The 26,385-nt window shown below is 49.2% G+C and overlaps 1 protein-coding gene across 2 annotated transcripts; it reads left to right on the top strand.

The window, feature by feature from the left end:
- Positions 1–4,555: 4,555 nt before the first annotated feature.
- On the top strand, positions 4,556–25,839 carry LBR (lamin B receptor). Of its 2 annotated transcripts, none has more exons than XM_072830155.1 (14): positions 4,556–4,654; positions 8,349–8,527; positions 9,857–10,060; positions 12,254–12,337; positions 12,579–12,774; positions 13,754–13,950; positions 15,536–15,590; positions 18,324–18,515; positions 19,104–19,207; positions 20,090–20,215; positions 21,794–21,962; positions 23,185–23,265; positions 23,363–23,485; positions 23,918–25,839. In XM_072830155.1, exons 2-14 carry the CDS (start codon positions 8,363–8,365, stop codon positions 24,076–24,078), a joined length of 1,857 nt encoding a protein of 618 aa, XP_072686256.1. In that variant the 5' UTR covers positions 4,556–4,654; positions 8,349–8,362; the 3' UTR covers positions 24,079–25,839. The 2 variants fall into 2 exon arrangements, with proteins under 2 accessions (XP_072686256.1, XP_072686257.1); XM_072830156.1 differs by lacking the exon at positions 4,556–4,654 and adding an exon at positions 7,315–7,455.
- Positions 25,840–26,385: the final 546 nt, after the last annotated feature.

Here is a 26,385-nt window from a genome sequence, read left to right as displayed (position 1 = left end):
CTTTTAGTAAAAGTGGGGAGTCCCCGCAGTTGGCATCAGCATAGTGGAGAAAGAGGCAAGGAGTGTCCGAGGCCTGATGTCTGAGACCCTGCTGTGTAGGCAGCCCTTTCACTCCTTGCTTCTTTATGGCTCTGATCAGCTCAGTGAAATTGGTGTCATCATCCCCATTTTTAGGAAGAGGGCACAGACTGGGAGGGGTCACCAAGCTGGCCCAAGGTCATGCCCAACAAACCAGTGCTAGAGCAGAAGTTCTGGCCTACAACTGAGGATTCCAGAGCTGCCACGCTTCAATTCCCCAGCCAGCTGATCTGGTCCCTGGGGGCAGTTCCTGGGCTTCCAGAGGCCACATGAACCAGGGACCACCTGACCCCACGGTCTTATCAGTGGGAGGCTTCCCAGGCTGATCAAAAAAGCAGCTGGTGCATGGGCTTTTTGTCCACATTTTGGGGTCACAGAACATCGCTGGCCATGCTGCCTGAGCACACCTGGCACATGAACTTGCCACGACTCTGACTCTTTCCTCCAGGAGTCTTTAACTGATTATTTTTTATTTTTAAAAGATTTATTTATGAGGTGGGGGAGGGCAGAGGGAGAGAACTTCAAGCAGACTTCCCGCTGATTATTGCAGAGCCCAGGGCGGGGCTCTAATGCCCCTGAGGTCATGACCTGAGCCCAAGTCAAGTGTCGGTGGCCTAACCAACGAGCTGCCTAGGTGCCCTCCTCCAGGGATCTTTTAATTCTGATGCCCTAAGTCTGGGCTCTGAAGAACTGCTTGTCTGTTTCCCTCCCCAGTGCTAGTCTTGGAAGACTCACTAGATCACTGTAATCTTTCTTTCCTACAGTATCCAGTGCAATTGGATCTATGTAAAACACGTCCCAGGGTGATGATACAAAATATTTGAGACGGATGTTATTATTTTAAACAGAATTTAAAATTTGCATGAATTTAAAATAAAAGTTGCATAATTATTTTATATCTTCACTTTATTTGAAGCAAGAGCATTCTAACTGATTGTACAACCCGAAACCTATTTGGAGCACAGTGGTCTGTTGAATTATTTTATTCAGAATACATAAAAGACTGTAAGTGCAAGTGATTCTGTTTTCAGACAGAATGTAATTGCAACAGTTATGTGAAAGTTGTACACAGTTGGCTTGAATATAACAGCTCTCAGTAGTGCACAGCTTGAGTATTTTGGCAGAAAAAAAAAATCACATATTCATACTTGAATTGCTTAAGATATTCCTTTGTTTCAGTTCTTCCACCGAAGCCAAGGATAGCAGGGCTCTTGGGTCTATCTTTTCAAAGCTTCCCCTTCTGATAGTGAAATAGTAAGAAAAAAGAAGCAGGTAAGTGCTATGAATATATGTAAGTGTAAGTGTTTCAAATAAGGATGAACAAAGTCGTTATCAAGATGGACCTAATTCCTTGATCGTGGTAACCACAAACTCCGATTCTGTGTAAGTAGAAATGATTCAGATCAAACTTCAGTAGGAATGTGCTATCAGATGGCCCCTGGGATACGTCCGTGTCATGATGATTTCCGCGCTCCAGTGTCTATCTAACAGCTTCTCCCTTATAAAGCAGGACTGGGGCGCCTGGGGGCTCAGTTGGGTATGTGTCTGCCTTTGGATATCAGGTCATGATCTCAGGGTTCTGGGATCGAGTCCTTGGTGGGGCTCCCTGCTCAGCGGGCAGCCTACTTTTCCTTCCCCCTCTGCTTGTTTTCTCTCAAATAAATGAATAAATAAAATCGCTAAAAACAGCCTCAACAAAACAGTACCGAAAGAGTCCAAATGGGCTTCCTCACGTCATGTGAAACTGTGCCTAGACCTGCTTCCCAAAAGAACTGTTTCAGTCCTCACAGCCCAGATCCTCTGGGAAGCTAAAGCAGAGAATCTCCATGAGCGATCACACCGCAAGGAGGTTCCTGGGTTTCCCACATGAGATTTCCTGGCCCCACGTGTGGTCTCTGGCTCTGTCAGTGGCCAGGCGGTGGGCTTTGCTTCCCCACTACCTCACTTTCCTTGCAGATTGTGGGAGGGCACTGTGCCACTCACTGCTACCTTAACAGCAGTGCCAACACTCTGCTCTTTTTTTTAAAGATTTATTTATTTATTCATGAGAGACAGACAGAGACACACACACACACACACACAGAAAGAGAGAGGCAGAGACACAGGCAGAGGGAGAAGCAGGCTCCTCCCAGGGAGCTCAATGCAGAACTCAATCCTGGATCCCAGGATCATGACCTGAGCTGAAAGCAGGCACCCAACCGCTGAGCCATCCAGGCATCCAAGACTCTGCTCTTTAAGTGACTCTGACTTTATATATTCTGAAAATCCACACTTGCTACATGTGATTGATGAACATCTCTCTGAGAACAAACCCTGGAAATTCTCTACTCCCAAATATACACACTTTAAGTAGTTTTTGTAAGAAAAATGAGAGGAAAATACCAATTATTCCTTTATTGAGGAAGTAGCCTATGTATCAATCTGATTTTTCACAACACACCTCAGTCCACTAGCTAGAAATAAATAAGTATTGCTTTGTTTCTCTGATGTCAGAAGCAGCTGTTTTGAAAAATATTTTTGGTAATTTATAAGGTAAAATGTTAGCTCAGCTCATTCTAGTGATTTACAATCTTTTAATTTCATTTTGTTATGAGGCTTTTATAAACCTGACTTTGAAAATGCAACATGTGTGTTTAAGAGAATCTTTTGTCTCATAAACGGAAATGATCCAGGAAATGCGTATTTCAAGGGAAGGGCAGTGAAATCTTGGTTCTGGGCAGGGCAGATGAGAACAGAGTAGCACTGCTTGGCCATTAGGAATAAGGTCTATCTTGGGGCCCCCTGGACCTGGGATAGGTACCCATTTCTGGGTCATCTGCTGCAAAAAAAATGAGGCAGGGTTGATATTATCTTAAACGTTAGACAACCAGGGTCCATGGCTTTGCCAAAAATCAGGTTTTTTGACTTTGGAGTGCAATGTCCATTTTTGTAGCTCAGATCTCCAAGAAAACTCCACAACAATGAAGACAGTTTGATGTCAGGACTTGTTTTCAGGAAAGGCTCCGATAAAAGCTTTCACACTGGATGTGAATGACTGAGAAAGCTCAAATAGCTTTTTTTTTTTTTTAAAGTAGTAAACTGAGTGTTTTGTAGCTCATAACTGTTAGAAAATGAGAACTCTTGCGAGTGAAGCTGTGCCATCAACAGGAAAAGCCTGTTTATTATTATAATTTAACTGACAGAGTTTTTGACATTCACTTAAATTTACCTAGTAAGTTAGGCTAACCTAGTAGTTGGGTTAAGAAGTACTTGAAGACCACACTGCAAAACGGGGAACTTCAATGGACTTCTTTAAACTCTCGACCTCAGAGTAAGGAAACCAACCAACCGATGATGATAACTTGAGGCACAAAAAGCTATAGGATCCATACCAGATTCCGAGTTATCGATCGCCGCTTTGGAGGCCAATTAACACCAGCCTTGTGGGAGGCGGGTGGTAGCCGGGCGCACAAGGCAAGAGTTCTCTGTCGCCGGTCACATGTTAACGGCGTACTTTCTGGCACCTGCGGCCAGGACCCCCGGCCCCCTGGCTCCCCAGACCCCGCGGCACCCCTGCCCCTCGCTCGGGTCACTGCGCCCCCCGCCCCACCCCTGCCCTCGCTCGGGTCACTGCGCCCCCCGCCCCACCCCTGCCCTCGCTCCGGTCACTGCGCCCCCCGCCCCACCCCTGCCCTCGCTCCGGTCACTGCGCCCCCCGCCCCACCCCCGCCCACGCTCCGGTCACTGCGCCCCCCGCCCCACCCCTGCCCTCGCTCCGGTCACTGCGCCCCCCGCCCCACCCCCGCCCACGCTCCGGTCACTGCGCCCCCCGCCCCACCCCTGCCCTCGCTCCGGTCACTGCGCCCCCCGCCCCACCCCTGCCCTCGCTCCGGTCACTGCGCCCCTCGCCCCACCCCCGCCCACGCTCCGGTCACTGCGCCCCCCGCCCCACCCCTGCCCTCGCTCCGGTCACTGCGCCCCCCACCCGCTCGCGGCCCAGGCCGGGTCCCGCCGCCGGGACAAAGGAGCCGGAGCCCTGGAGGGGCCGTCGGGGCGGGCCGGCCGCAGCCGCCCTCGCGGTCGGGAGAGCTCAGCCTGCGAGTTGGCGGGAAGCACCTGCCGCCCCCGACAGTCGGCCCGGACTCGGCACCGCGCGAACTGACGGACTCCTGGGCAGGTAGCGATTATCTTTCTCCGGAGCGCGCGGGGCACGGCTGGGCGGGGCGGGGGCGCAGGGGCGGGGCGGGGGCGCGGCGCCTGGGCCGCCCAGATACGGCGGGCGGCGGGCGGCGGGCGGATGGAGCCCTCGGCCCGGCTCCGCGCCTGCCCCGCCCCCGCAGCCGCGCCACGCGCACGGCCAATGGGCGGCGCCGGGGACGATTCAAAAGGCCGGGCGGCCAATGGGAGCGCGGGGCGGGCTCGCCGGGGGCGGGGCGGGGCGGGGCGGGCGGGGGCGCGCTCGGGCGCGCGGGTGCGGGTGCGGGTGCGCGCGGGGCGGGCGGCGTCGTGCGCGCGGAGCGGCGGGCGGGTGCTGCTGGGCGGGTGCTGCTGGGCGGGTGTCCCGGAGCCGTTCGCGTCCCGCCGGAGCCCGGCGCAGGTGAGCGTCCCCGCGCCCGCCGCCCAGCGCCGAGCGGCCTCCGGGGGCGGGGGCGGGAGGCGGGAGGCGGGAGGCGGGGGCGGGGGGTGGGGGGCGGCGGGGGCGGGGACGCGCGGCCTGGGCTTTCCCGCGGGGGTCGGCGGGGCCGCGGCGGAAGTGGAGCGGAGGTGGAGATCGCCGGCGCCTCCCTCCATTTTGGGCGCGCGGCGGCGGCGTCGGCGGGAGGGCGGCGGGGGCGCCTGGAGCCTGCGTGCGGCCGCGGCGGGCCGGGCGGGGACGCGGGGGGAGGGGAGGGGGGCCCGGCCGGGGCCGGGGGAGGGGCGCGCGGGGCGGGGGCCGGGCCGGGGCCGGGCCGGGGCGGGGGCGGGGGATGCTCTGACGTCCGCGCTCGCCGTCTCCCGGCCCGCGGCTCTCACGCTCCGAACGCGGGTAGCGCGGCGGGCTGCGCGTGCTCGACCCTGTGTTTTCAGCGTCTTAAGGATCTTTACAAAGTCCTCGTCGCGACACCGTCCCACGGTCTCAAGGGGCCCCTCTACGGCCTGAGGTCCTTGGCGGCTGCGCGCACCTGCCGCACTAGCCCGCGCCGCGTGCCCCGTGCCCTGTGCCCCGTGTGCTGGTGGCGGGAGGACGGGCCCTGCTGCGGGGCAGGAAGACGCCGGGTGTGGACAGAGCACGGGCAGCTGCTCCAGCCGGTTTCCGAGAGCTGTCCGGGGAGGAGGGAGAAGAGTGAGCCTCCGGGGAGCGGGCCTCACCTTGGGGTGTTTGCATTACCTAGGGGGTTCGGTCAGCCTCCCCGGCCTGACGGCGGCCGGGGCTGTGGTGTTACCCTGGCCTCCTGCAGGGGGCAGGGGGCAGGGGGCAGGGGGCAAGGCCAGGGTATGCCTAGTGGGCCGACCTTGGGCCCAGGTGTGCAAGGAGGCAGTCAGACTTCTCCAAGTTCCCCTTTCTGCCCTATCTGGACTGGTTTGGAAAAGTGAGGGAAAGATGACCACAGACCGTGTAACACTGTGGTCTCTGATCAGCAGTGCTCTGTGGTGTTGATAAACAGTAACATATTGGAGCCCAAGTGGGTCAGGATTCCAGGGCTGACTGAGAAGTTAGCAAGCATGGGGCTTCACAGCCACAAGCCTGAGAAGGTGGTATTCAGTAAACACATTTTTTCTTTCCACCCTTGACTGAAACATCCCTTCTAAGGGAAGCTTGTCCGTGTGTCTGCCCCTCATTAGAAGGATGTGTGATGGCAGTGAAGCTCGAGTGTCCAGACCTGGCCCATTTACTCCCGCAGGAGATCCTGTTAGAAGGTGGCCCCGCTGTCACAATGTGAGAGGATCTTGGGCAAAGTGGAGGTGCACATGATGCTGTGGTTTCATCTTTTGGGGTATTTGTTGATACCATAGTGGTCTCCTAAGGAAAGTGCCGGCTTGGGTTTTCTTTCTTGGCCACCATGTGAAACATCACTATGAAGTCCCAGTTCTTTGTTATCTTTTTAAAAAATTAAGCATAGTGACCTAACAGATATTCACCAGGTATCTTAATTTCTGTAACCCAAAATATTTATTTAATTAAGATTTTATTTATTTATTCATGAGAGGCACAGAGAGAGGCAGAGACATAGGCAGAGAGAAGCAGGCTCCCTGCAGGGGGAGCCCGATGCAGGACTCTCCCAGGACTCCAGGATCACGCAGTGAGCCAAAGGCAGATGCTCAACCACAAGGCTACCCAGGCACCCTAACCTAAAAGATTTACTTGAGTAATAGAAAGATGCCAATAAATCAGTGTTCAGAAAGGTGCAGTATCTGTTCCGAGGCCTTTTTAAAAGTTCTGAGGGACTGGATTTCAGATGTGTGGAGAGTTGTTTGAAACTTGAATGGCATCTTCATGTAGTCAGATATAGTTGTCTTCTTTAAACCCTGGTTGACCAGCATCAGAGAATCAGTACCAGTAACAGTGGTTTGATTTTAGGGGGTCCAGGGAGGAGGAGGGGCAAGAGAGAAGAGGGCACATTTCCTTCCTCTTTCTTAGTACTTGGAGGTTCTCGGACCTGAATGTTGAAACAGACAAGGTTTGCTGTTGTCACCTTCCTTTTTGTGCCCTTTCTCTGTGTCCCCAGGCATCCACTGCCTCCACTGGCGAGGTGCCCCTCCGGTGCCTCCTTAGCTAGGTGTGAGTCAGCCCCAATGCCTCTGGCTCCTCTCACCCTCGCCCACACCCCTTCATTAGCCTACGATGATGCTATCTCAGGTGGGTGCGGGCAGGGCCCCTTCTACACTGGTGGGTAATGGATGGACACCCTCTAATCACTGGCTGAGTGGCTGTGTTTGCTTTCATCTCCCAGCCTCCCTACTATCTCTAAACAAGTGCAGTTTGTGAAGTATTTTCTCAGGCAATTAACAGTGAAGAAATGTGCTTATGAAAGGTTTCCCCCTGGAGGGGTGGGGTAATGCAGCTTTGTCCTTTCTTAACTCCAGAGCTTCTGGGGGGGCCCACACGGCAGGCGTTGTACAGTCGGCGGCTCTGGACAGGAGAAGAGTGAGGAGGAATGCTTAGTGCCCAGACGGCCGATCAGGTTGTTGAGCTGGCGACAGGAAGGTCATTGGGGGAGCATTTCTCTGCAGGACTGTCTGCTGCTTAGACGAGGCCAGCCGCTGGTTCAGCCGCCGGTGCGGAGAGTTGGAGGCACTCGGTGTTGTCACGTGGAAGTGGGAATCTGTAACTCCGTGGACGGGGAAACCGTGCGGCCTGAGAGCTGGAAGCGCCCAGCAACCAGTTGATATTGGAGGAGGGTGGCCAGCAGGCCCCCTGTAAGTGGCAATTCCTGCGGATCATGCGTGGTTTCTCAGAGTGTGGTGGAAAGGCGGCTCTGGGGGCCGTGTGCAAAAGAATGTTAAAATGAGGGTGGGTGTCTGCTGCAGCCCTGAGAGCTGCACCAGGATGAAGGCCGGGTACCCGCAGACTTGTTTGGTAGAATTTGTATTTTAGCTGTAAGACTTAAAAACTTTATTTAAGCACCCCCAGTTTGCTCTTCATTATGAGTTTGGAATTATTTTTCTCCTTGTTGGTGGGTTGTAGTAACGTTAATTGTATATCCTTGATTTTCCCAGATGGTTGGTTTCTTATTAGAGTTTATTTGAAGTAAGCTCTACGCCCAATGTGAGGCTTGAACTCACAACCCAGAGATGAGGAGTTGCACGCTCTACCATCTGAGCCCGCCAAGCGCCCCCATATGCGAATTTATAAATGAAAAAATGGACCTAATTGTTGACTGTGTCTTGTTGAACAGCAAGATGTCTGGTCACTTGGGTGATAGATTTTGCAGAGTGCAAACCACCTGGTGCCTTTATGTCCTGCTGCATTTTCATATCACTGGCAGGCGACATGGTGGCAACATCATCCTGTGTAAAGTGACCCCAGAAGGTTTATGTCCTGGCAGAAAGAACAGCCTCTGTGTATCCCAACCCTTGCCATTTCCTGCTGCCAATTTTTATGTCCTTGAAAAAAACAGTTAACAGCTTTACACTATATTCTCACCTTTGGACAAAGGGGTTGGACGTCCCCTTCTCCCCCTACCCCTGCCCAGAGGTGTTTCTGGTCCAAAAATGTTGGCCAGTTGGAAAGTTGTTTTAGTGTTTATTCTGTGAAAAAAGACACATGTAAGTGCGTATGCAGCAACTCCTTGTTTTTTCTTTTCAACCAGACTGAGTCCTGAAGATGCCGAGTAGGAAATTCGCTGATGGCGAGGTGGTGAGAGGTCGGTGGCCGGGGAGTTCGCTTTACTACGAAGTGGAAATTCTGAGCCATGACAGCCACTCGCAACTCTACACCGTACAGTACAAAGATGGCACTGAGCTTGAGCTGAAGGAGAATGATATCAAGGTCGGTGCCCCTGTGGTCAGCCAGTCTGCTCAGAGGAAGGGGACATAACCAATGGGGGGCTTGTTGGCATAGAGCAGTCGCCTCTGGCTCTGTTTGGAGGCGCTGGGATAAATGCCTTTGGTGAGGGAAGTTTGGTGGGTGGTGTTGGCGCACACTGGGGTGGGGCGGAACTGGGTCTCAGGGAGACACCTTTGTGGGCACTGAGGCCAGATGGGGAAGCCCTGGGTGATGGAGGTCACACTCTGGCCAAAGGCTTGGGGTGGGGGTGAGGACCAGCCAAGGGTTCAATGGGAGCAGAACTGGAGGGGTTTGGGCTTCATCCCGATCACGGAGGATTTAATCAGGAGAGTGACAATTAGATTTAGGTCTGGCCTGGAGCTTCTTGGCCTCTCAGTGGGGCTTGGGCTTTAAATGATCTGATCCATGGTGTAGAAGTGCTTATGTAAAATACCATAAAAATAACTTACTAGACACATGGAAAAGGATGTACAAAGTAAAAGCCCTAACTTTGTACCCTTTGATTCAGTAGGCATGAAATTACTTTGTCGAAATGCTCTAAACATTTCTAAAAGTCCAACCTCAATTTCATTTTTTGTTGTGGATCAGTAAGAAACAGTTCTTGAACCCACAGCCTGAACCACAGTTTAAGTACTCTAGCCGGGGTTGGCAAAGTTTTTGAACAAAGAGGTAGATAGTAAATATCTTAGGCGTTATGGGCCCTGTGGTTTCTGCAGTGTGAGAGCAGCTCCAGGCAGTCTGGAAGTGAATGGATGTGACTGTGTTCTAATAAAACTATTTATGAACACTGCAACCAGAATTTCAAGTAATTCTCATGTGTCACAAAGTTTCATGTTTCTTTTGCTTTTGTTTGCAATCATTTACAAAATGTGAAGCCATTCTTAGCTCCCTGGCCACACAGAATCGGGTGGGAAAGAAGAGGGCAGTGCGAAGCGCTGTGAAGTAATCCAGCCTTGCAGATTTTATGCGCCTTCAGATTGTACCTGGGGGGGGGGGGGGGGGGGTTGGGTTTCTTGTTACTGCATGCTGTTTGTGTGTCCCCTCATCTCGGTTTGACTCAGTCTGTGGTAGCTGTTTTCCCTGTATGTACTCTCAGGAAAGCACATGGCTGGTTTGTTTGGGCACATCCATGAGGAGGGTCAGGAGTGGACAGGCCACACGTGTCCTGTGGGAGGTGGGCCACTATCCGGCAGGCCCTTGGAGGCCTCAATGCCCAGGGCAGTGGTGGAGTCCGTACTGGCCACACCTTTATGCCCTCATCTTATTCAGGTCTGTTCTATGCTAAAGCTCTGCCTTTTTGTCCCTCTCTAGCCTTTAACTTCCTTCAGACAAAGGAAAAGTGGCTCAACTTCCAGTTCTCCCTCCAGACGCCGAGGGAGTAGGTCCAGATCGCGCTCCCGATCCCCGGGTCGACCACCGAGAAGTTCCCGCCGATCTGCCTCCGCTTCGCACCAGGCCGACATGAAGGAAATGAGGAAGGAGGTGCTTGAAGTGAAGCTGACCCCGTTGGTGCTGGTGCGTGGTCCTGGGCCGGTGGAGGGGCCTTTCCCCTTATTCAGGGTTCCCTCCAAAAGTGCCTCCTGCTTTGGGGGCCTGTTTTCTCACACTGTTTGCAGTGAGTCGAATAAAGGGCCCAGGAAACAGTGCATCTGGGTGATGACTTTGGAGGATGATATAAACAAATGGAAGAATAGAAGTATAATGCTCTTAATACCAGGGGGGGAAAAATGCTGTTATGAGGGTGCTGTTTAATATCATGGTTTTTAAAAAAGCAGTGTTTAAATTTGACATAGAGGTATATTGTAGGTAGACCTGAAAAAGTTTTATAGTTTATAGAAGTTTGTGTATAAAATAGGGAAACATATCTGTGGTGTCTTCACATCATCACACTTGACCACTTGCCCTATTCCAAGACGATAACTTTAGGGGAATCATTGTCCAAGTTGAAGCTTAGAGACATCCATGTACAGAACCCGTAGGTCCTTGCACTGGATATCTTACATTGTACATACGCCAGATGGAAATGATTTTGAGGAAAAAGGATAGAATACAGATGATCTTTTATTTTGTTCACTTAATATTATCTCTTTTCTGGGAAAGTGCACACAGATTTTTAATAACCCTAAAAAACTGGCTTTGTGTACATACTGTTTTATAGTCAGATTTTTAAATTTTAAAATATTGGGAATAACCTGTATTATATTTTTGTACATGGTTTGCTATATGTTCTTGTTCGGCTATACTGTAAATCATACAGATGTGACCTGATTGTTAACATCAGCTTCCTTATTGATGATAGGCATTTAGATTTTTCTCTAAATTTTCACTGTTGTGAAGTTTTCCTTAAGATGAATTCTTAGGAATGGCACTGCTAGGTCAGATGGTAGAGCAGATTTGTGGCCAAATTGCTTCAAGAAGGTTTATGCCAACATCACTGGTGTGTGAATGCCTATTTCATTTTCTCATCCTGAGATTTATAATAATATATATATATATTTTGTCAATCTGATTGGCAGAGATTGTCAGCTCAGCGCTCTACCTTGTGTTTTGATGATGGCTGGTGAGCTCGAGCATTCCATGTAAGCGGTTCTCACAGCCAGTCAGGTGACTCAGGTTAGGGAACAGGCTGCATGCTACTCCCTGTCATTTCTTCGTGTTTAGCATGTAGTGACCATTCTGTGTGTACAGTGTGACCTTAGAGTCCTGGTGCCTCAGGAACACTGGCTCTGTTCCTCACCAGCAGCGCCCTGGGCACTGCATGCCCACCCTGGAGTTGAGGACGGTGTGTTGTGTGGGAAGGACCTGTGCTGCATGTAGCTTTGATGGTCACATGGCTGCCTGAGCGTGACCTTTTGCAGTCGCTGGCCTCCCTGCATGAGCATCCTGGCAGTTTGCAGCCGCATAGTTTGGGGCTGGCTGACCAGCTGTGGTACTGGGCCACCTTGTTGCTGTGGACTCTATGCTGGCTGCTGGAAGTGGAGTGTGGTGTTTACGCGGCTCCGTTGGCTGCTGAGTACTCACTGGCGCTTGGGTAGATTTAAGTGTACGTTGAATGTTTACACTGCTTAGCTTGACCCTGATCTAAGCTGGAACCTGATACCATCTCACTGTGGCCCTCTCTCTGCCAGCCCGCCTCCCAAGGACACTTTTAACTTGCTTTCCTCCTCTTGGCTTATTAGCGTTGTAATTTGTCAGTGATGGAGAAAGGAGCAAAGTGACAGATTTCAGCCAAGCATTGCCTGGAAAATCTTTGCAAACTAACAGATTTGCACCATTCGGTCCAATGAGGAATCCTCTCCACTGCCTGATAGGATGCAGGTTTGAGGAAGGAGACCCAGGCAGAGGGAGCTGAGGGCCCTGTAGAAAGCAGGCAGTGGGAATCTAGCAAGGAGGCAGGTGATCTGTGGGTCACTTGGTGGCGCTCCCTAAGTACCTGCTATGGCTCAGTGACATCGTAACACTCAGTCTCATTATGTTTAAAAGATGAAAGATCTTGTGTAGAAATCTGTGCTGTGAAATCCAATCTTTTAGAGACTGAGAAATTCTAATCTATTCCTTTCCCTTTTTAACAGAAGTATGTTGAAATTCTTTAGAATCAAAGCTGTCTTTGTTTTGTTGCTTGATTTCTAATAGCAAATTTTTGCCATCTTGGTCTTTTTAATAAGGTCCAATTCTTATGTTTACAATGGTTTGTGTTCTTCAACGTAGAAGCCTTTTGGGAACAGCATCAGCAGATACAATGGGGAGCCCGAGCACACAGAGAGGGATGGCATGCTTCACAGAAATGCTGAGGTACGGGGTGTCCCTTCTCATCTCTTTGTTAGTGTGACTTCCCCTCGAGGATCACACTGTACAGCATAGTATTTTCTTACTATCTTTTCTAAAATTCTGTCCTTAAATTGAGACTGACTATAATTTAGCAAATTTATTCTTGTTAGTAAATGGCTATATTTAGATGCTGAATTAGGGAATGTGGCAGCATTAATGATAACTATTGACTATAAATGTTTAGTATTTTCTGTTTCTTAATTAGGAAAAATTCCATTTGTCGGAAGAAATTAGGTCCATGTCTACACAGTATAGCCTTCGTCCAAGAAGAGAGGAGATCAAATTAAAAGACATAGATTCTAAGGAAGAAAACATTGTTCCAACAAAAGGATCTACATTACTGAAAACCTCTGAAGTGCTGGGCACACAGCCCAAGAGCCTGGAGTTTGGTGGAGTCCCTGGTAGGTGGGGGTGGGGGGCTTGGTGTAGCGGGGTGTAGCGGGGCAGCGGGGCAGTGACTGGTGGCGTGGAACCTGGAGAGGAGCCTTCCCGTCAGAAGGAGCAGCAGGTCCAGAGTCCTGGGGTGGGAACATCTTTGAGGACATCCTGGAGTTGACAGGGGGCCCATATAGCTGTACTTAAAACTTGCAGCAACCCATTAATAGGTTTTGAACAAAGAAATGCAGACGAGTGGTAAAAGAAAGGTTGTGTGGGAGGTGTATGGGTAGGGTGGTGGACAGGTAGGGACAGGAAGATGGACTCATCAGGCCCAAGAGGACAGAGCTTGACTGCAGCAAAGCCCCTGGGTCACAGGATGGGGTCAGCATGTCTGCCCAACCCGCTGGACAGGTTGGCGTGAGCATCCAGGATCAGAAGTGTTTAAAGGCTTAGTGTTATTAAGAGGTAGTAATTTGAAAGTGATGAGATTTTACGTAAAGGAAAATACTAGTCAAAGAAAATACTTTTAGACAACTGGTTCAAAACTCTGCCTGGCTTCGTTGCTTTGTATTTTGGAAGTTATAACTGTGGGCCAGCTGGGCTGTGAATGGTGGTGTCCAGCATCATGTGTCCCACGAACATCATGCGGTCCTAATTGCTAGAAACATAGGGAAAGAAAGTGTGCTTTTTTACGATTAGGCTGGTAAGTTTTAGATTTTCTGATCTTTAGTTTGCTGGAATCTCAATATGTTTGTTCCTGCGGTGGTTGGATGTGAAGTGTGTCAGAGCCTGGTTTGCCAGGTGGGGTTTGGCTGTTGGGCACTGACTCAGCTGACCTGCTGTCTGAGGACCCATGGGGCAAGCAGGGCAGGGTGGACTTGGGGATGGTGCGGCCCTGGGTGGCAGATGGTCAGCCAGCCTTCTGTTCTGCCTTAAAACAGTGAAAACACGAGGTAGTCTGCACTGAACCTCAAGCCTTGAATGGTCACTGCTTGTTTGCAGGTGTGTTTCTCATCATGCTTGGCCTGCCCACCTTCCTCTTCCTGTTGCTATTGCTGTGCAAAGAGAAGGAGCCCAGTCTCCTGAATTTCCCGCCTCCTATGCCAGCTTTGTCTGAGTTGTGGGACACCAGAGCGTTTGCGATCTACTTCTTCTGGTTTTCCCTTCAGGCTCTGTTCTACATATTGCCAATTGGGAAGGTAAGTGTCTGCTGGGAGGCACCTGCTGTGGGGACCCCGCCCCACCCACCCTGGGGCTTCCAGAAGGAAGTTGACAGTAGTTTTGAGGTCGGAAGCCGTCCATGGTAGGAAGTAGCAGGGCTGCCTCATTTGCGAAGCCACTGCTCTTGTCTGTTGTGACACTCGTGCTTCTGAAAGTCTGAATGGTATGAACCCCCGATGAGGCGGGGTGGTCCTGCGTCACTTCCCAAACCAAATAGGAAAGACCTTCTTCCCCTCAGTGTTATTTCAGATGCCAGATCAGGATTTTAAACTAGTCTGTAGCTTTGGTTTTTCTTTCTTTTTTTTTTTTTTTTTCAATATAGTAAGTTTCTGATTCTCATCTTTCTAAAAAAAAAATGTGTTGTGAGGAGCATTTTAAGTTCTTTTCAGACTCACGTGGTGTCTTAAATTGCTGAGTGTAGTTGCTTTCTTTTTTTTTCCTAGAATGCTCAGGTATATTTAAAGGAATGTGGGCTTCCCTGAGCACTAAGTAGTTCATTTAAAGATCTTATTTTTGGGGCTCTGCAAGTTTACAGTCTGTGAACTAGAGGATCTTGTTACTGCTGCGGCGAGCACCCATAGAGGAGGTTGGGGCTGCAGACCTTCCATACTTTAGGGTCTCCCCATAACTTTATTGGTTCTAGAGATGATTTTTGGGATGTGAACTCTCAGGCGTTTTTAGGGTAAAGCTATACAGTAAAAATGCACATTCAGATTGACTTAGGTAAGCTTACTTCAAACTAGATAATATTTAAAAAGAAAAGCAGTTTTGATGGTTAAAGATTTTATGTATACATGTACGTGTATATTTTCACACATTTATAGACCACAGGCCAGTGTGGTGTTAGATTGGTACCGGATAGGATCATAGATCACCTGAAGTCAGCAGGCGGGATGCTGCTGACCTGTGATCCCAGCCGGGTGTGACCCTTCCCCTGGATCCCCTTTCATAGCCGATGAAAGGGAAGAGGGTCTAGCCCAAGACAAATGACACCGTGTTAGCGCTTTGTATTCAAAGTGAATCACACCGTTTCTGAATAGTGGACTTTTTAATTCATCCAGTGGGAGACGTGTGTTTCTTAAGTGCTTGTGTGGGTGTGACGTGTGTGACTACTGAGCAGATGGAGCAGCACATGGAATGGTTGAGTGACAGGGTGAGCGTGCATGTTTGCATGGAAGAGCGGGTGAGTCTGTGAGGACGGGTCAGTCAGTGGCGGGCCTGAGGACAGGGACCCATGCTGTGTGGGACGGAAGCCTGGTAGCCTGCCTTGGGAGCAGCAGGAAGTCCCTGGAGACTCTGGAGCTCAGGGTGGACAAGACAGAGGCTTCTCCGTGCGTATGGTTGGCGGTGGCACCTGGGGGGCGGGGTGTGGGGATCATCCCACAGCCTCATGCCTGAGCAGCTGCTGTGGGGTTTGGCCGCGCCACTAAACTCTTTGGACCTGTGACCACCTTTGCTACTGAAAGGTGGTCTTCCTTCTAGGGCCAGGATGGATGTGATGGTGGAGTGTGGTGCTATTTAAAGTTTTAAATTTAAAAAACCCTTTTTTTTCCCCCTTTTAAGGTTGTGGAAGGAATGCCTCTTGCTGATGGAAGAAGACTCAAGTATAGATTGAATGGTGATTTTTCTTTTTTAAACACTCAAATTGATGATGGTTTAGAGCCCTTGAACGCTCTGCTCTCTGGCGTGTCAAAGCTGGTTGCTGCCAGTGGGGACAGGCCGCTGGCTCCCCAGCCCACAGTGCCCGGTGTGGTGACAGCCCCTCGGGCGCCTCTGCCGCCACCGAGTTTGATGTTCCTAGAGGTGTTTATTGCTGACTGAAGTAACTGTACTTGTCTGTGTATTTATCCTCCTGGGTCATCCTGGGTCACTGCCAGACCCGGCAAGTCCCATTCTGGAGCACGCCATCCTCCTTCAGCTGTGGCCACAGTGCTTCTGCCTGGAAAGCTGTCCCCGAAGTGCCGATGGAGCTGCTTCATCCCTGTCACATCTCTATTCAGAGAAGCCCTTGGGTCCCTTTCTCTTTTATATTTTACTTTATGTTTTTTTTTTTTTTAATATTTATTTGAAAGAGAGAGAAAACACTAGTGGGGGAGCGGCAGAGGGAGAAGCAGACTCCTTCCTGAGCAGGGGGCGTGACGTGGGGCCCCATCTCAGGACCCCGAGATCATGACCTGAGCCAAAGGCAGACGCTTCACCGACTAAGCTCCCAGGCACCCATGGTTTTAGTTCTTAATTTTATCTTAAATCCAGTGTAGTGAACATACTGTGTCATATTAGTTTCAGGTGTCCAGTGGAGTGATTCCACATGTCCCTACATCACCCTGTGCTCATCATTTGTCTCCCTTCTCCTGTTTGTTTGGTGATGCCTTCCCAACATCTGGGGATGGGGAAGTGGGGACCCTGTCTTGTTCCCCGTGGGACCCTCGGTGGTGGGATGGTGACTGGCCTGCAGGAGGTGTCCATGACTGGGCACCAGTGGGTGAGGCTGAGTGTGGTCCGAACCTTCAGGTACCCCCATGGTGGGATGATGTGCTGAGTGAGGATGGGGGTCCCCCCGTGCCATGCAAAGACTTTGATCAAGTGCAGCTCACTTGCTTTTAGGAACTAGGTGTATGTTATGGCTATCCCTCAGTGATTTTCCACTTCAGCATGATTGAGTAGATTTCTGTTCCTGGGAATTATGTTATAAATTTAATTCTTGGCTATTTTTAATCCTGTCACTTACCTTTCTAACCCTGGGTACATTTTTCTATGACTTACCTAGCACCTACTCAATCTGAAGTTATTATCCTGGGTTCTAGAAGGTCAGGCAAAGATATTTTAGATGCATCCTGTGCCCAGTGTGTAAAATATGGAGACTTGCTCACTGCTGACCCATGTGTCTGCTTTATGCTCACTTGCTGCTACTGTCAGGTATTTTATTTATTTTAGTTTTACCACATCTGTTGCTGCTAGAACCAGAGAACCAGCTTCAGAATCTCTAACACTCTGCCCCCTTGGTAGGCCCAGGCTAGGGAGGGTGAGGGGGTTATTTTTGCCTTCGGGCCTGTTGATCTTTGTGTCAGAGGCTCTCCCTTGGCATGGATTTCCTTCTTTCCTAAGGGATCTTGTTTTCACTCCCCTTTCACTACCAGCCACGGTGTCTGGGTGGCAGCCGTGGACTAGTTGCTCAGTCCTTCTCTCTCACTGGTTCCAGCGTTAGGTTTCTCTTCAAGAGGTTTCTCCCTTATGAGTCAAGGAGAGCCCTAGATACTACGGGCTGTAGGGCTGGAAGCTGCTTTTTCTGCTGTTCTTTGTCTTTAATATTCATAAAGCTTATAAGAGTTAAATGAATGTTGTAAAAAGTTAAAGAAAAAGTTTAAATACCTAAAAGTTAGTTTTTGGACTAAACCTGGTATGTGGAGAATGTGGATTTAAATTATAAACCACAGCTGACCCTTTTGCTTTTTAAGAGCTTCATCTGTAGAATTCTTACGTAAATAATAGCTACCTCTTTTCTGTGTTTGTTAGTCCAAATGTAACTTTCTGACTTAGAGCAGTGCTCTCGTAGGTGCTTGTTCCTGGAAGTGGAACTGCTGCTTTAGCTCAGAGACAGGGCGGCTGGTGAGCTGAGGGGGGCTGGCGGGGGCAGGGGTTCCCTGGGGGCCCACAGGCCCCACCCAATGGCCTCTCCTCTTACCTTTGTTCTGGGGGATACAATATAACCAGGATCTTCTGAAACCATTACCGATAAGGTATTTTCAAGTGAAAATAGTTACAAGTTTTAAAAAAGATTTATTTTAGTTTTAAAAGATTTATTTATTTTAGAGAGGTGGAGGGAGGGGCAGAAGGAGAGAATCTCAAGCTGACTGCACTTGGCAAGGCACCTCTCAGGGGGCTCGATCCCATGACCCTGAGATCACGACCTGAGCCAAAACGAAGAGTCCGATACCTGAGTGTGCCCCCGAGGTGCCCCTAATTACAATTTTTTAACTGTTAAGATTGCCCCAAAGACTTTATAGGTATGTTTGGCATAGTTCTGTTCATGGTTTGGCCTGAGGGTTAGGATTAGGTAAATTTTGAGAACCTTCTCAGCTTTTTAATAGTGAATTTCTATGTACTTTTCAGCTCTCTCTTCACTAAAAGCACATGATGACTGTTCCTAATAAAAAAGAATAGCTCAAGTATGTTAAAATACTTGAAACACTGAGAGCCAGGGGACCCGTGTTGAAAGGTCAGGCTCAGGACGCCGCTTGGCTGCTGATCCTGAGTCATGCAAGTGAGCCTTGAAAAGATGACGCTGCAGCCTTTTCTCAGGATAGAGACCTGGGAACCCAGGCTAACGGTTCTCTTCTGCCCTTTCTTGAAGGGTTCTACGCCTTCCTGTTGACCTGCGTGGCCGTTGGGGCGGCTCTGTGCCGGGGTGTGGAGCTGCACTACGTGTACCACCACTTCTTGCCGCTGGCGCTGGCCGCTGCCACCTTCGCCATGGCCCTGAGCACCTACCTGGCCGTGCGGGCTGCATGGGCACCCCCGGCCGCCCTGGCCCCCGCCAGCTCTGGTGAGCAGCGCAGCCCTGCCCTCTCCAGCCCTGCGGGATGGAGAACCCACAGGAAAGAAAAGACACAATAAGGGAAAAAATAGAGTATTTTTCTTCTTCTTTCCTATTCAATTCTCTTCTTTTCTCAGTCACTTGACAGGTAAGACCTCTTACTTTAGTGACTTGAGTACAGTCACTAACATTTTACTATCATCAGCATCACAAGTTAGGATAGTCTCCTTTCAGGCCCAAATGGTAAACAGCCTTAAAAAAAAGAAGACAAGTCACGGATATTACAAATTGATTGATTCTGACCTGAAGTGTTCAAACATTTTGTAAAATGAGCTTGCTTATTTTAGAAAATTTTGAGTCTACATTTAAAAAAAGCTCCGGGTCCCCTAAAAGCAGATCTGGCCATAAAGGCCCTGGCTGCTTCTGGAAGGGGAACGCATCTTCTTGCCACCTGGAGCTCACAGTCCGTCCTGCCCACCCGCGCAGCCGCCTGCCAGACCCTGAGCGGCTGGACTGGGACCTGGGCGGCATGCAGCAGTGCTCTTTGTAAGCTTCACAACTGCTGTATTGTTTGGATAAGGACTTTTCCCTTTCCAGGAAATGCCATCTATGACTTCTTCATTGGCCGTGAACTAAATCCTCGGATTGGTACTTTTGATCTCAAATACTTTTGTGAACTGCGCCCTGGATTGATTGGATGGGTACGTATGTCTTCTTCTCTTTAAAATTTCTATTCAGGACTACATGGTCGTCTTGCATTTAGAAAAAACTGTAGATAATTTCGATTAAGCTGCGAGTTTTTAGGAATAATTTTGTTTTTAGGAATAATTATAGCTTTCTGCAGATCTGTATTTGGAGTATTTTGTCCCTGTAAATAGAGGCTGTGGGGTTCAGATACCCTCTTGTTGTAGGTTATAAAAAACTAAGAGTTTGTTTTGATTTTATCAGTTGTTTATGTAGGGATGTGTTATTTGTGTAGGTGAATTCATGTATGAAAAAATGTATTTTCCTCATCTTTAAAAAGAAAAGAAAATGAATTTGACTTAATTTTAGACCCGTTGGGGGAAATAATTGGCATCTGCACCTCGCTGGTTCCCCGAGTGAGCATCCTGCAGGCCAGCGGATTACCGTCGTTACAGTATCATCAGCTAAATCCACAGACTGTGTTTGGGTTTCCTGTTTTTCCACTGTTGCCCTGTCTCTATCCCGGGACCCTTGCTCCACAGACCCCCGGTCCCTGGGGTTGTGACCCGGCTTTGCCTCTCGGAGGCTTTCCCGGCTTATGTGGCCTTGCCGTTTGCAGAGTGCTGGGCCTGTGCTGTGTAGGGGCTGCTGTCTTCTCATGACTGCATGAGTGATGATGCTTTTTTGACAAGAGTACTGCAGAGGTGACCACGTGTCCTTCCTGGAGCATCACATCTGGGTTCATGGTCTCCCCCCTTCATCTTGGCTCTGCAGGTTGCTGCGTGGTAAGGTGGCATCTGCAGCTTTCTCAGCAGTGAAGTGACGGTGACTGTCTCCTGCCATGGTAGCTAAGGCTCTGGGGAGGCACTTCGAGATGGTACCTAACCCTTTTCTTTTAGGTGGTTGTGAACTTGGTGATGCTTTTGGCTGAGATGAAGCTACAGCATCGAGCTGCTCCATCCTTAGCGATGATTTTGGTTAACAGTTTCCAGCTCTTGTACGTGGTGGACGCTCTCTGGAATGAGGTAATTCATTTTAGGAGCCTTGGCCTCCTGCCCGGGGTTGGAGGGGGCACCCCTCTCAGGCTGTTGCTGAGGAGCAGGTTGGGTGTCCGTCCACGCGGCACCTTGAGCCAACACATGCAAGTGGGAATTTCCATGTGTGTCAGCTGCTCCCTAGTGTGAGATACTTAAGATCTGTAGATTGTGGCTTTGCAGATGTGGCCAGTTGATATAAATCAGTCTCAATTTCTTAATCAATGTATCCATCCACCTTCATTTGATGCAGTGTCACTGGATTAGGATAATACTTTTTGGATTGTCAGGAGGCAGCCAGTTCTTACATCCTGGGGCCCACTGTTGGTGTTGCAAAACACAACCGCTGTGACTAAATGGGTAGAAAGAAGTCATGATAATGGAGGAAACCAGTATAAGTCAGGCCAAGTTCCTAACATGTGGCTTTCCTCATGCTGAGAAGCCATCTGTGTTTTCTGCTGCTTGAGGATCATGTATTCCTTGGGCCCATCTTAGACTCATTTTACCAGTTTCCTGGTTTCCTTGTAATCTGTGCCTCTGGTTCCAACTTGAGTTTTCTCTCGGTTTGCAAAAACAACTGGCAGCTGACATTCTCTCGTCCCAGAGCAAGTTTGCGTGATGGTGTGTTGGTGGCTGGTGTCTGAAGGGGCTTCTGCAGGCCCTGTGGTGGGGTCACCAGCGCATCGCCCCTGGCCTGCGCCAGGCTGGCTGCAGAGAGCACTGTCAGAGCCACTGGAAAGCCTGATGCTGGTCTTTCAGGAATCTTCCTTGTCTTTGGGAGGGCAGGGGCAGTTTGTGGCCAGTGGGCCTCAGTTATAAGAATCCGGGTCACGGTTCCTCTCAAGTCCTGCCTCCTGCTCAGCCCTGGGCCCTGCTCTCTGAGTGCCTGGGGAGATGTGCTTTGGAAAGAAAACCTTGATCCTAAAAGCAACTTGGTCTTCTGGGCACATGGCCTTCCTGCTGTTGGAGTCATGGAGGCCAAACGATGCTTCCCTGTTGCTTCATCACCTCAGAGGCTTTTCTAAAAAAACTTTCTTTCTGGTAGCTTTTCAGCGATTAGTAATTCTAGTTTTTCCTCTCGGCTGCTTTCTGACGTGCAGTGCTGGACGTTGATGTTCTGGAACTTTTGACACATCTTCTGTTGAGTGGAGTGACGGCTGCTGGGAAGGCGGGTCCTTATGGGGGGGGTGCAGGGGTGCAGTCGGGGGGCGGGGGTGGGCCGTGTGTTGTCAGTACCACAGCCTTCTGGAGGAAAGGGCTCCAGTTAAGGAATTCCTGTGGCATCTGGCTGCTGTGGGGCGCCCGCTGGAGGCTGACCCACCTTCTCACTGGGTCAGGAGGGGAGGGAGAAGAGTCATTAAACACAAAGTGCACTTTCCTGGGAGTGTCTGCGAGGCTGTAGGCAGGTGCAGTATCCGAGACCCGCCTCAAACACTTTTGGTTGGGGTCTTCTCCCATAGCTCGGTATGAATTTGACTAGAAACCCATGCTTTATTTGTAAACCTGAAGTCTGGAAGCTTTCATTCCACGAAGGTCTTTAACGATGGCTTTTCCCGCTCTTTCCCACAGGAAGCATTGTTGACAACCATGGACATCACCCACGATGGGTTTGGATTCATGCTGGCTTTTGGAGACCTAGTGTGGGTTCCGTTTATCTACAGCTTTCAAGCCTTTTATCTCGTCAACCATCCAAATGAAGTGTCTTGGCCCATGGCTTCCCTGATCATCGCTCTGAAACGTGAGTATTGTCTTCAGTGTCTATGTATGGAGCGTTGTTGCTGAGTCTGTCGTGTTCTGGCATCTACATGTTGTTCTAACACGCCTTTTCATGCGGCCACAGTTAGCTCAGGTTTGAAGTGGCTTGTGATTGGTGAGTGATACAGAAAAATTCTGGTCTCTCAGAGAGAATGATGCTTCATCCGTCGGTGGCTTTCCCTTTGCTGTCCCTGCTGGGCACCTGAAAGGCAGGAAGGTTGGTCCTGTGTGCTAGCCCTGCCTGGGCTCTGACTCCGTGTGTGGTGTGAGCGTACCAGTGGGGGGGATTTACAGCCCAAGTGAGGTGCTGAAGGTGGAGAGCATGGCTCTCTGGGGAATGCCAGGCGGTGTGGACTCAATAGAGGATAGGGTGTTTGATCTAAATTGTGAGGTGGTGGGGAATTGTGGGAAGAGGAGGGCAGAGGGGCAGCATGGGCAGGTGCGTACAGCATCAGCTTGGCTTTCCTTCTGTTACTCTGTTTATTAAATGCCTGCCCCAGAGGTAGGGTGGGGAAATCAGCGTGAGCTTCGAGGGTAGCGAGGTCTGCTATGCCAACCAGCACCCATGGCAGAAGAAGAAATTCAAGGCATTGGTTAAAGTTAAAATTAAGATTTAGTATCACCATGTGTGCGTGTCCCTCAGGGTGGTCGTGCAAGTGGGGGGTACAGCTGTGGCTCAGCACGGGTGGAGGCCGGACTACCTGGTGGTTAATAGGCAGTGATATGTCAAAGCCCACAAGACATTTGAAATCTGAAATAAAGCAGTCAGCTTGTAGGCTTGCAGTGGGACTCGGCGAGTGTTATATGCAGGGCACCCTGGTGCTGCCTCCGAGCTGTAGTTTGTGATTCATGCAGCGTCCATGTTAACGACTCGTAGGTGCTACAGCATCAGATGACACCCCACATTCTTGAGTCTACAGGACGCCAGGCTTGATGTAATTACAGCCTGGTCTGTATTCGGTTTTATTTGTCGATGTAACTGTATTGGTTGGTTTTGCATTCCCCTGGTAGATGGTGAAATTTCAGGATAGTTCTCTTCTTTTGACATTGAGATTGATTTCTTAAGAACAATTCAAAACCTTTCAAAGTATTCTGTACTTTGGAAATTTCCTCAGAGCACAGAAATAATTGGAGTGAAATTAGAGATGCGTTTAAGTATTAGGTTATATCTAAATTGTTAACATGAAATTTTATAAAAATTACAGTTTGTGGATATGTAATCTTCCGATGTGCAAATTCTCAGAAAAACGCATTCCGGAAAAATCCCACTGATCCGAAGCTTGCACGTAAGCATTGGTTTATATTTATGTTATCTGCATTACGTAGGTTTTATGTCTCTATTTGTGTAAAGGTCATTATAAATACATTTTTATTTTCCTCTAGATTTAAAAACCATCCATACTTCAACAGGGAAAAATCTTCTAGTTAGTGGATGGTGGGGCTTCGTTCGCCACCCCAATTACTTGGGTGATCTCATCATGGCCCTGGCGTGGTCCCTCCCCTGTGGTGAGCACTGCGTGGGGGGGCATGGTGTGTGTGGTGTGGGGGTGACGGGCAGGGGCAGGGGCAGGGGGGTGCTTTGGAACGAAAGCATCTGGGAGCGCCCCTGGCGGAAGCAACTCCCACACCTGCAGCTTGTGCCTGATAGCTTTCTTTCTAAGCCGAGTCTAGGGTAGTGAGTTTAGAGCTTTGACTGGGGTTCAGAGATCCCGAAGGTTGGGGCAGAGGGGAGGACGGGCGTGGCATTTGCTGTCCCCCGGAGAGTCTGTGCTGCGGACACCACGTCTGCCATGTGCTGGGGGCAGGGTGCTTTCCCCATCACTGGAAAAAAGGAAGCAATCTCATGCTTCACTTTGAGAGGATTTGGGGGTCAGAGCAGGGAAAATACTGCGCTGGGATCATAAAAATACCTAATTCCTCTGCGGTGGCGACCCACAGGTTTTAAGCACGTCCTGCCATATTTTTACGTGATCTACTTCACCGTGCTGCTGGTGCACCGGGAAGCGCGTGATGAGCGCCACTGTCGGAAGAAGTACGGCCTGGCCTGGGAGAAGTACTGCCAGCGGGTGCCCTACCGCATCTTCCCCTACGTGTACTAGTCACTCCGGCCCCACGCAGCACTGGATGCTCCCGCAGCTCTGGCTTCCACCTGCAGAAACTAGGAAACATTCTAGAACCAGTCTTCATTGTTGCACTGACAGGATCTTATTTTTCTTTTCGGGTCAGGACTATGGAGCCAAGTGGTCTTTTAACGTAGCCATGTTTATTATTATTAAATCACAACAACATAAGGAAAAATGTCAAGGTGTTAGAATTGGCTTTCTGGTGGGAAGAAAATCCCACCTTAAAAATCCTTAAAAATCTGAAAACAAAAGTCTTGTAATTGCACTGAAAAGAATACCATAGATGTCTGTGAGTTTGATGAATTTTCAAATTATGATTGTGTCGGTGTTACTGAAATGAAACCAGAAATCAGCTGTTACTTTTGAAGCACATTTCTGTCTTGTTACCTTCAGAGAAGACAATTTTTATCCATTTCCTTTTGAATTGAGTCATTTCCTAGTTCTGTGATTGGAAAGCACACAGAGGCCCTGCATGAACCACCCTCCATAAAGAGGGATCATTCGCAGCCACTGATGCAGGAGACCGCCAGGAGCAGTTTGCTTACCCCCAGCTTCCAGAACTGCATTTGAAAATGTAAATACATAGCTTTTTATGTAATATATGGTGACTTCAGATTTTTCTGTACAGTATTTTGAATGTGAAATAATTGTCAGGACGAAATATCTCTTTAACAAAAACATTTGCAGTATTTTATATTAAGTTTTATGAAGTGATACATGTCAATTAAAAATCGCAAAACCATTAGAATTCATTTAACGTTGTATAAAAGATGCTGTTAAAACATAGGAAGGATATTTTCTTAATCCAAAGTTTGTGAATTTGGCTTCGCTACCTCAATTGCAGGTGTTCGTTTGCCTTTATAAACTGTTGCAGATAGAAAAAAATAGAATAAATATATATTTTTGCAGTAACATCACTATTTAAACATTTTTACACAGATTGGTATTTGAAAACTTGCCATTTCAGGCTAATATTTTTGTATGTTTTTGACTTTAAAAAAATAAAACCGTGGTTTTGCTACTGTTGGGATCATGCTATTCATACTGTATTTTGTACATTCCTTATAGTCACAAAACGCTACTCCCTGTAAAAGAGGGTGGTGTTTATTGTTAGGAGTCTGTTCATCTAAAAATAAGAGTTCAAAATCATTTCTCTATTTTAGTTTAATAGAGGTGTGTAGGGTAGCTGTAGCTATTAAATTCTAGTTGATACAGTCTCAGTATTAATTGTCCTAGAATGGAACAGTAGCAAACTCACTAAAATTTTATATTTCAATTGTTCTCAGTATCTTAAATATAGGGGAATCTAGAGTGTATACGTTTGGGTTTTTAATGATGCATTTTCCACACGCGACATTTACATGTGTCGACTGGTCCTGCTCAGCCACTGGAAGGTGTGTGATCACGAAGTTGGCTTGCTCTGGCATCCTACGTCCTGTGGTATTGAAATCTTGTTTTGGGGGAAGTTGTGTTTTCTTCACCCTGATGGAAGCAGGAGTTTTTTATTATGCTTTGCTCAGTGTCGGAAAGAGCGTGCCAGCGTGTTCTGTACTTGACTGAGGAAGCTGTAGGGGAGGAAGAAGGACTCAGTCTCCAGTAATGAAAAGAGAGCCCTTACCACCATAGAGCTGTCTTTCTGGATATCAGCTACGATTTTTGGTTCATTTTGTTTTTTGACGCATTTGACAAGTGTAATGATGAAGTTTTAAGTTGGAAATAAAAAAGATGTTCTTTGCATATGAGAGTCTCTTTGCCTGTGACTCTGGGGTCGTTGGTGCTAACACAGGAGCCTGGAGGTGACCACCTCCACACTCCTGTGCCATAGAGAGGGGAAGGCGATCCAAGAGACGACCTGGGTGCAGGGCCATGGCTCTTGGCATCAGGCTTGCAGAAGGCTGGAACTTGAAGGGCTTAGTTGAGGGTCCCGGGTCCCAGATGGTGGCCGGCTGTTTGTCCTTGTTTGAGAGAATAGAGAAACCACTCACATTCAGTCATACTTGCACGAGTCTGGATGAGCCACAAAAGCATCCATGTACATTGGAAAGACCATGCATGTCTGTGAGGTGTTTGTGTGTTCATGAGAGGAGACCAGACCCCTTCCATGTGTACCTCCTCCTGGTGGGACATGGGGGTGTCAGGCCCGGCGTCAACACTCAGTGGGGTCAGAAGGCCACAGCCAGGTGCCTCCCTTGGTCTTTACCCTTGGATGGCTCAGAGAAAAGGCAGCACGTGCCGGATGTCTCCAGAACTCAGGGACCATATTAGCAAATTGCGTCTAATTCT

The sequence above is a fragment of the Canis lupus genome, chromosome 6 (assembly GCF_048164855.1).
Source record: "Canis lupus baileyi chromosome 6, mCanLup2.hap1, whole genome shotgun sequence".
Lineage (NCBI taxonomy): Eukaryota > Metazoa > Chordata > Mammalia > Carnivora > Canidae > Canis > Canis lupus.
This window is presented reverse-complemented; position numbering and strand designations above follow the sequence as displayed.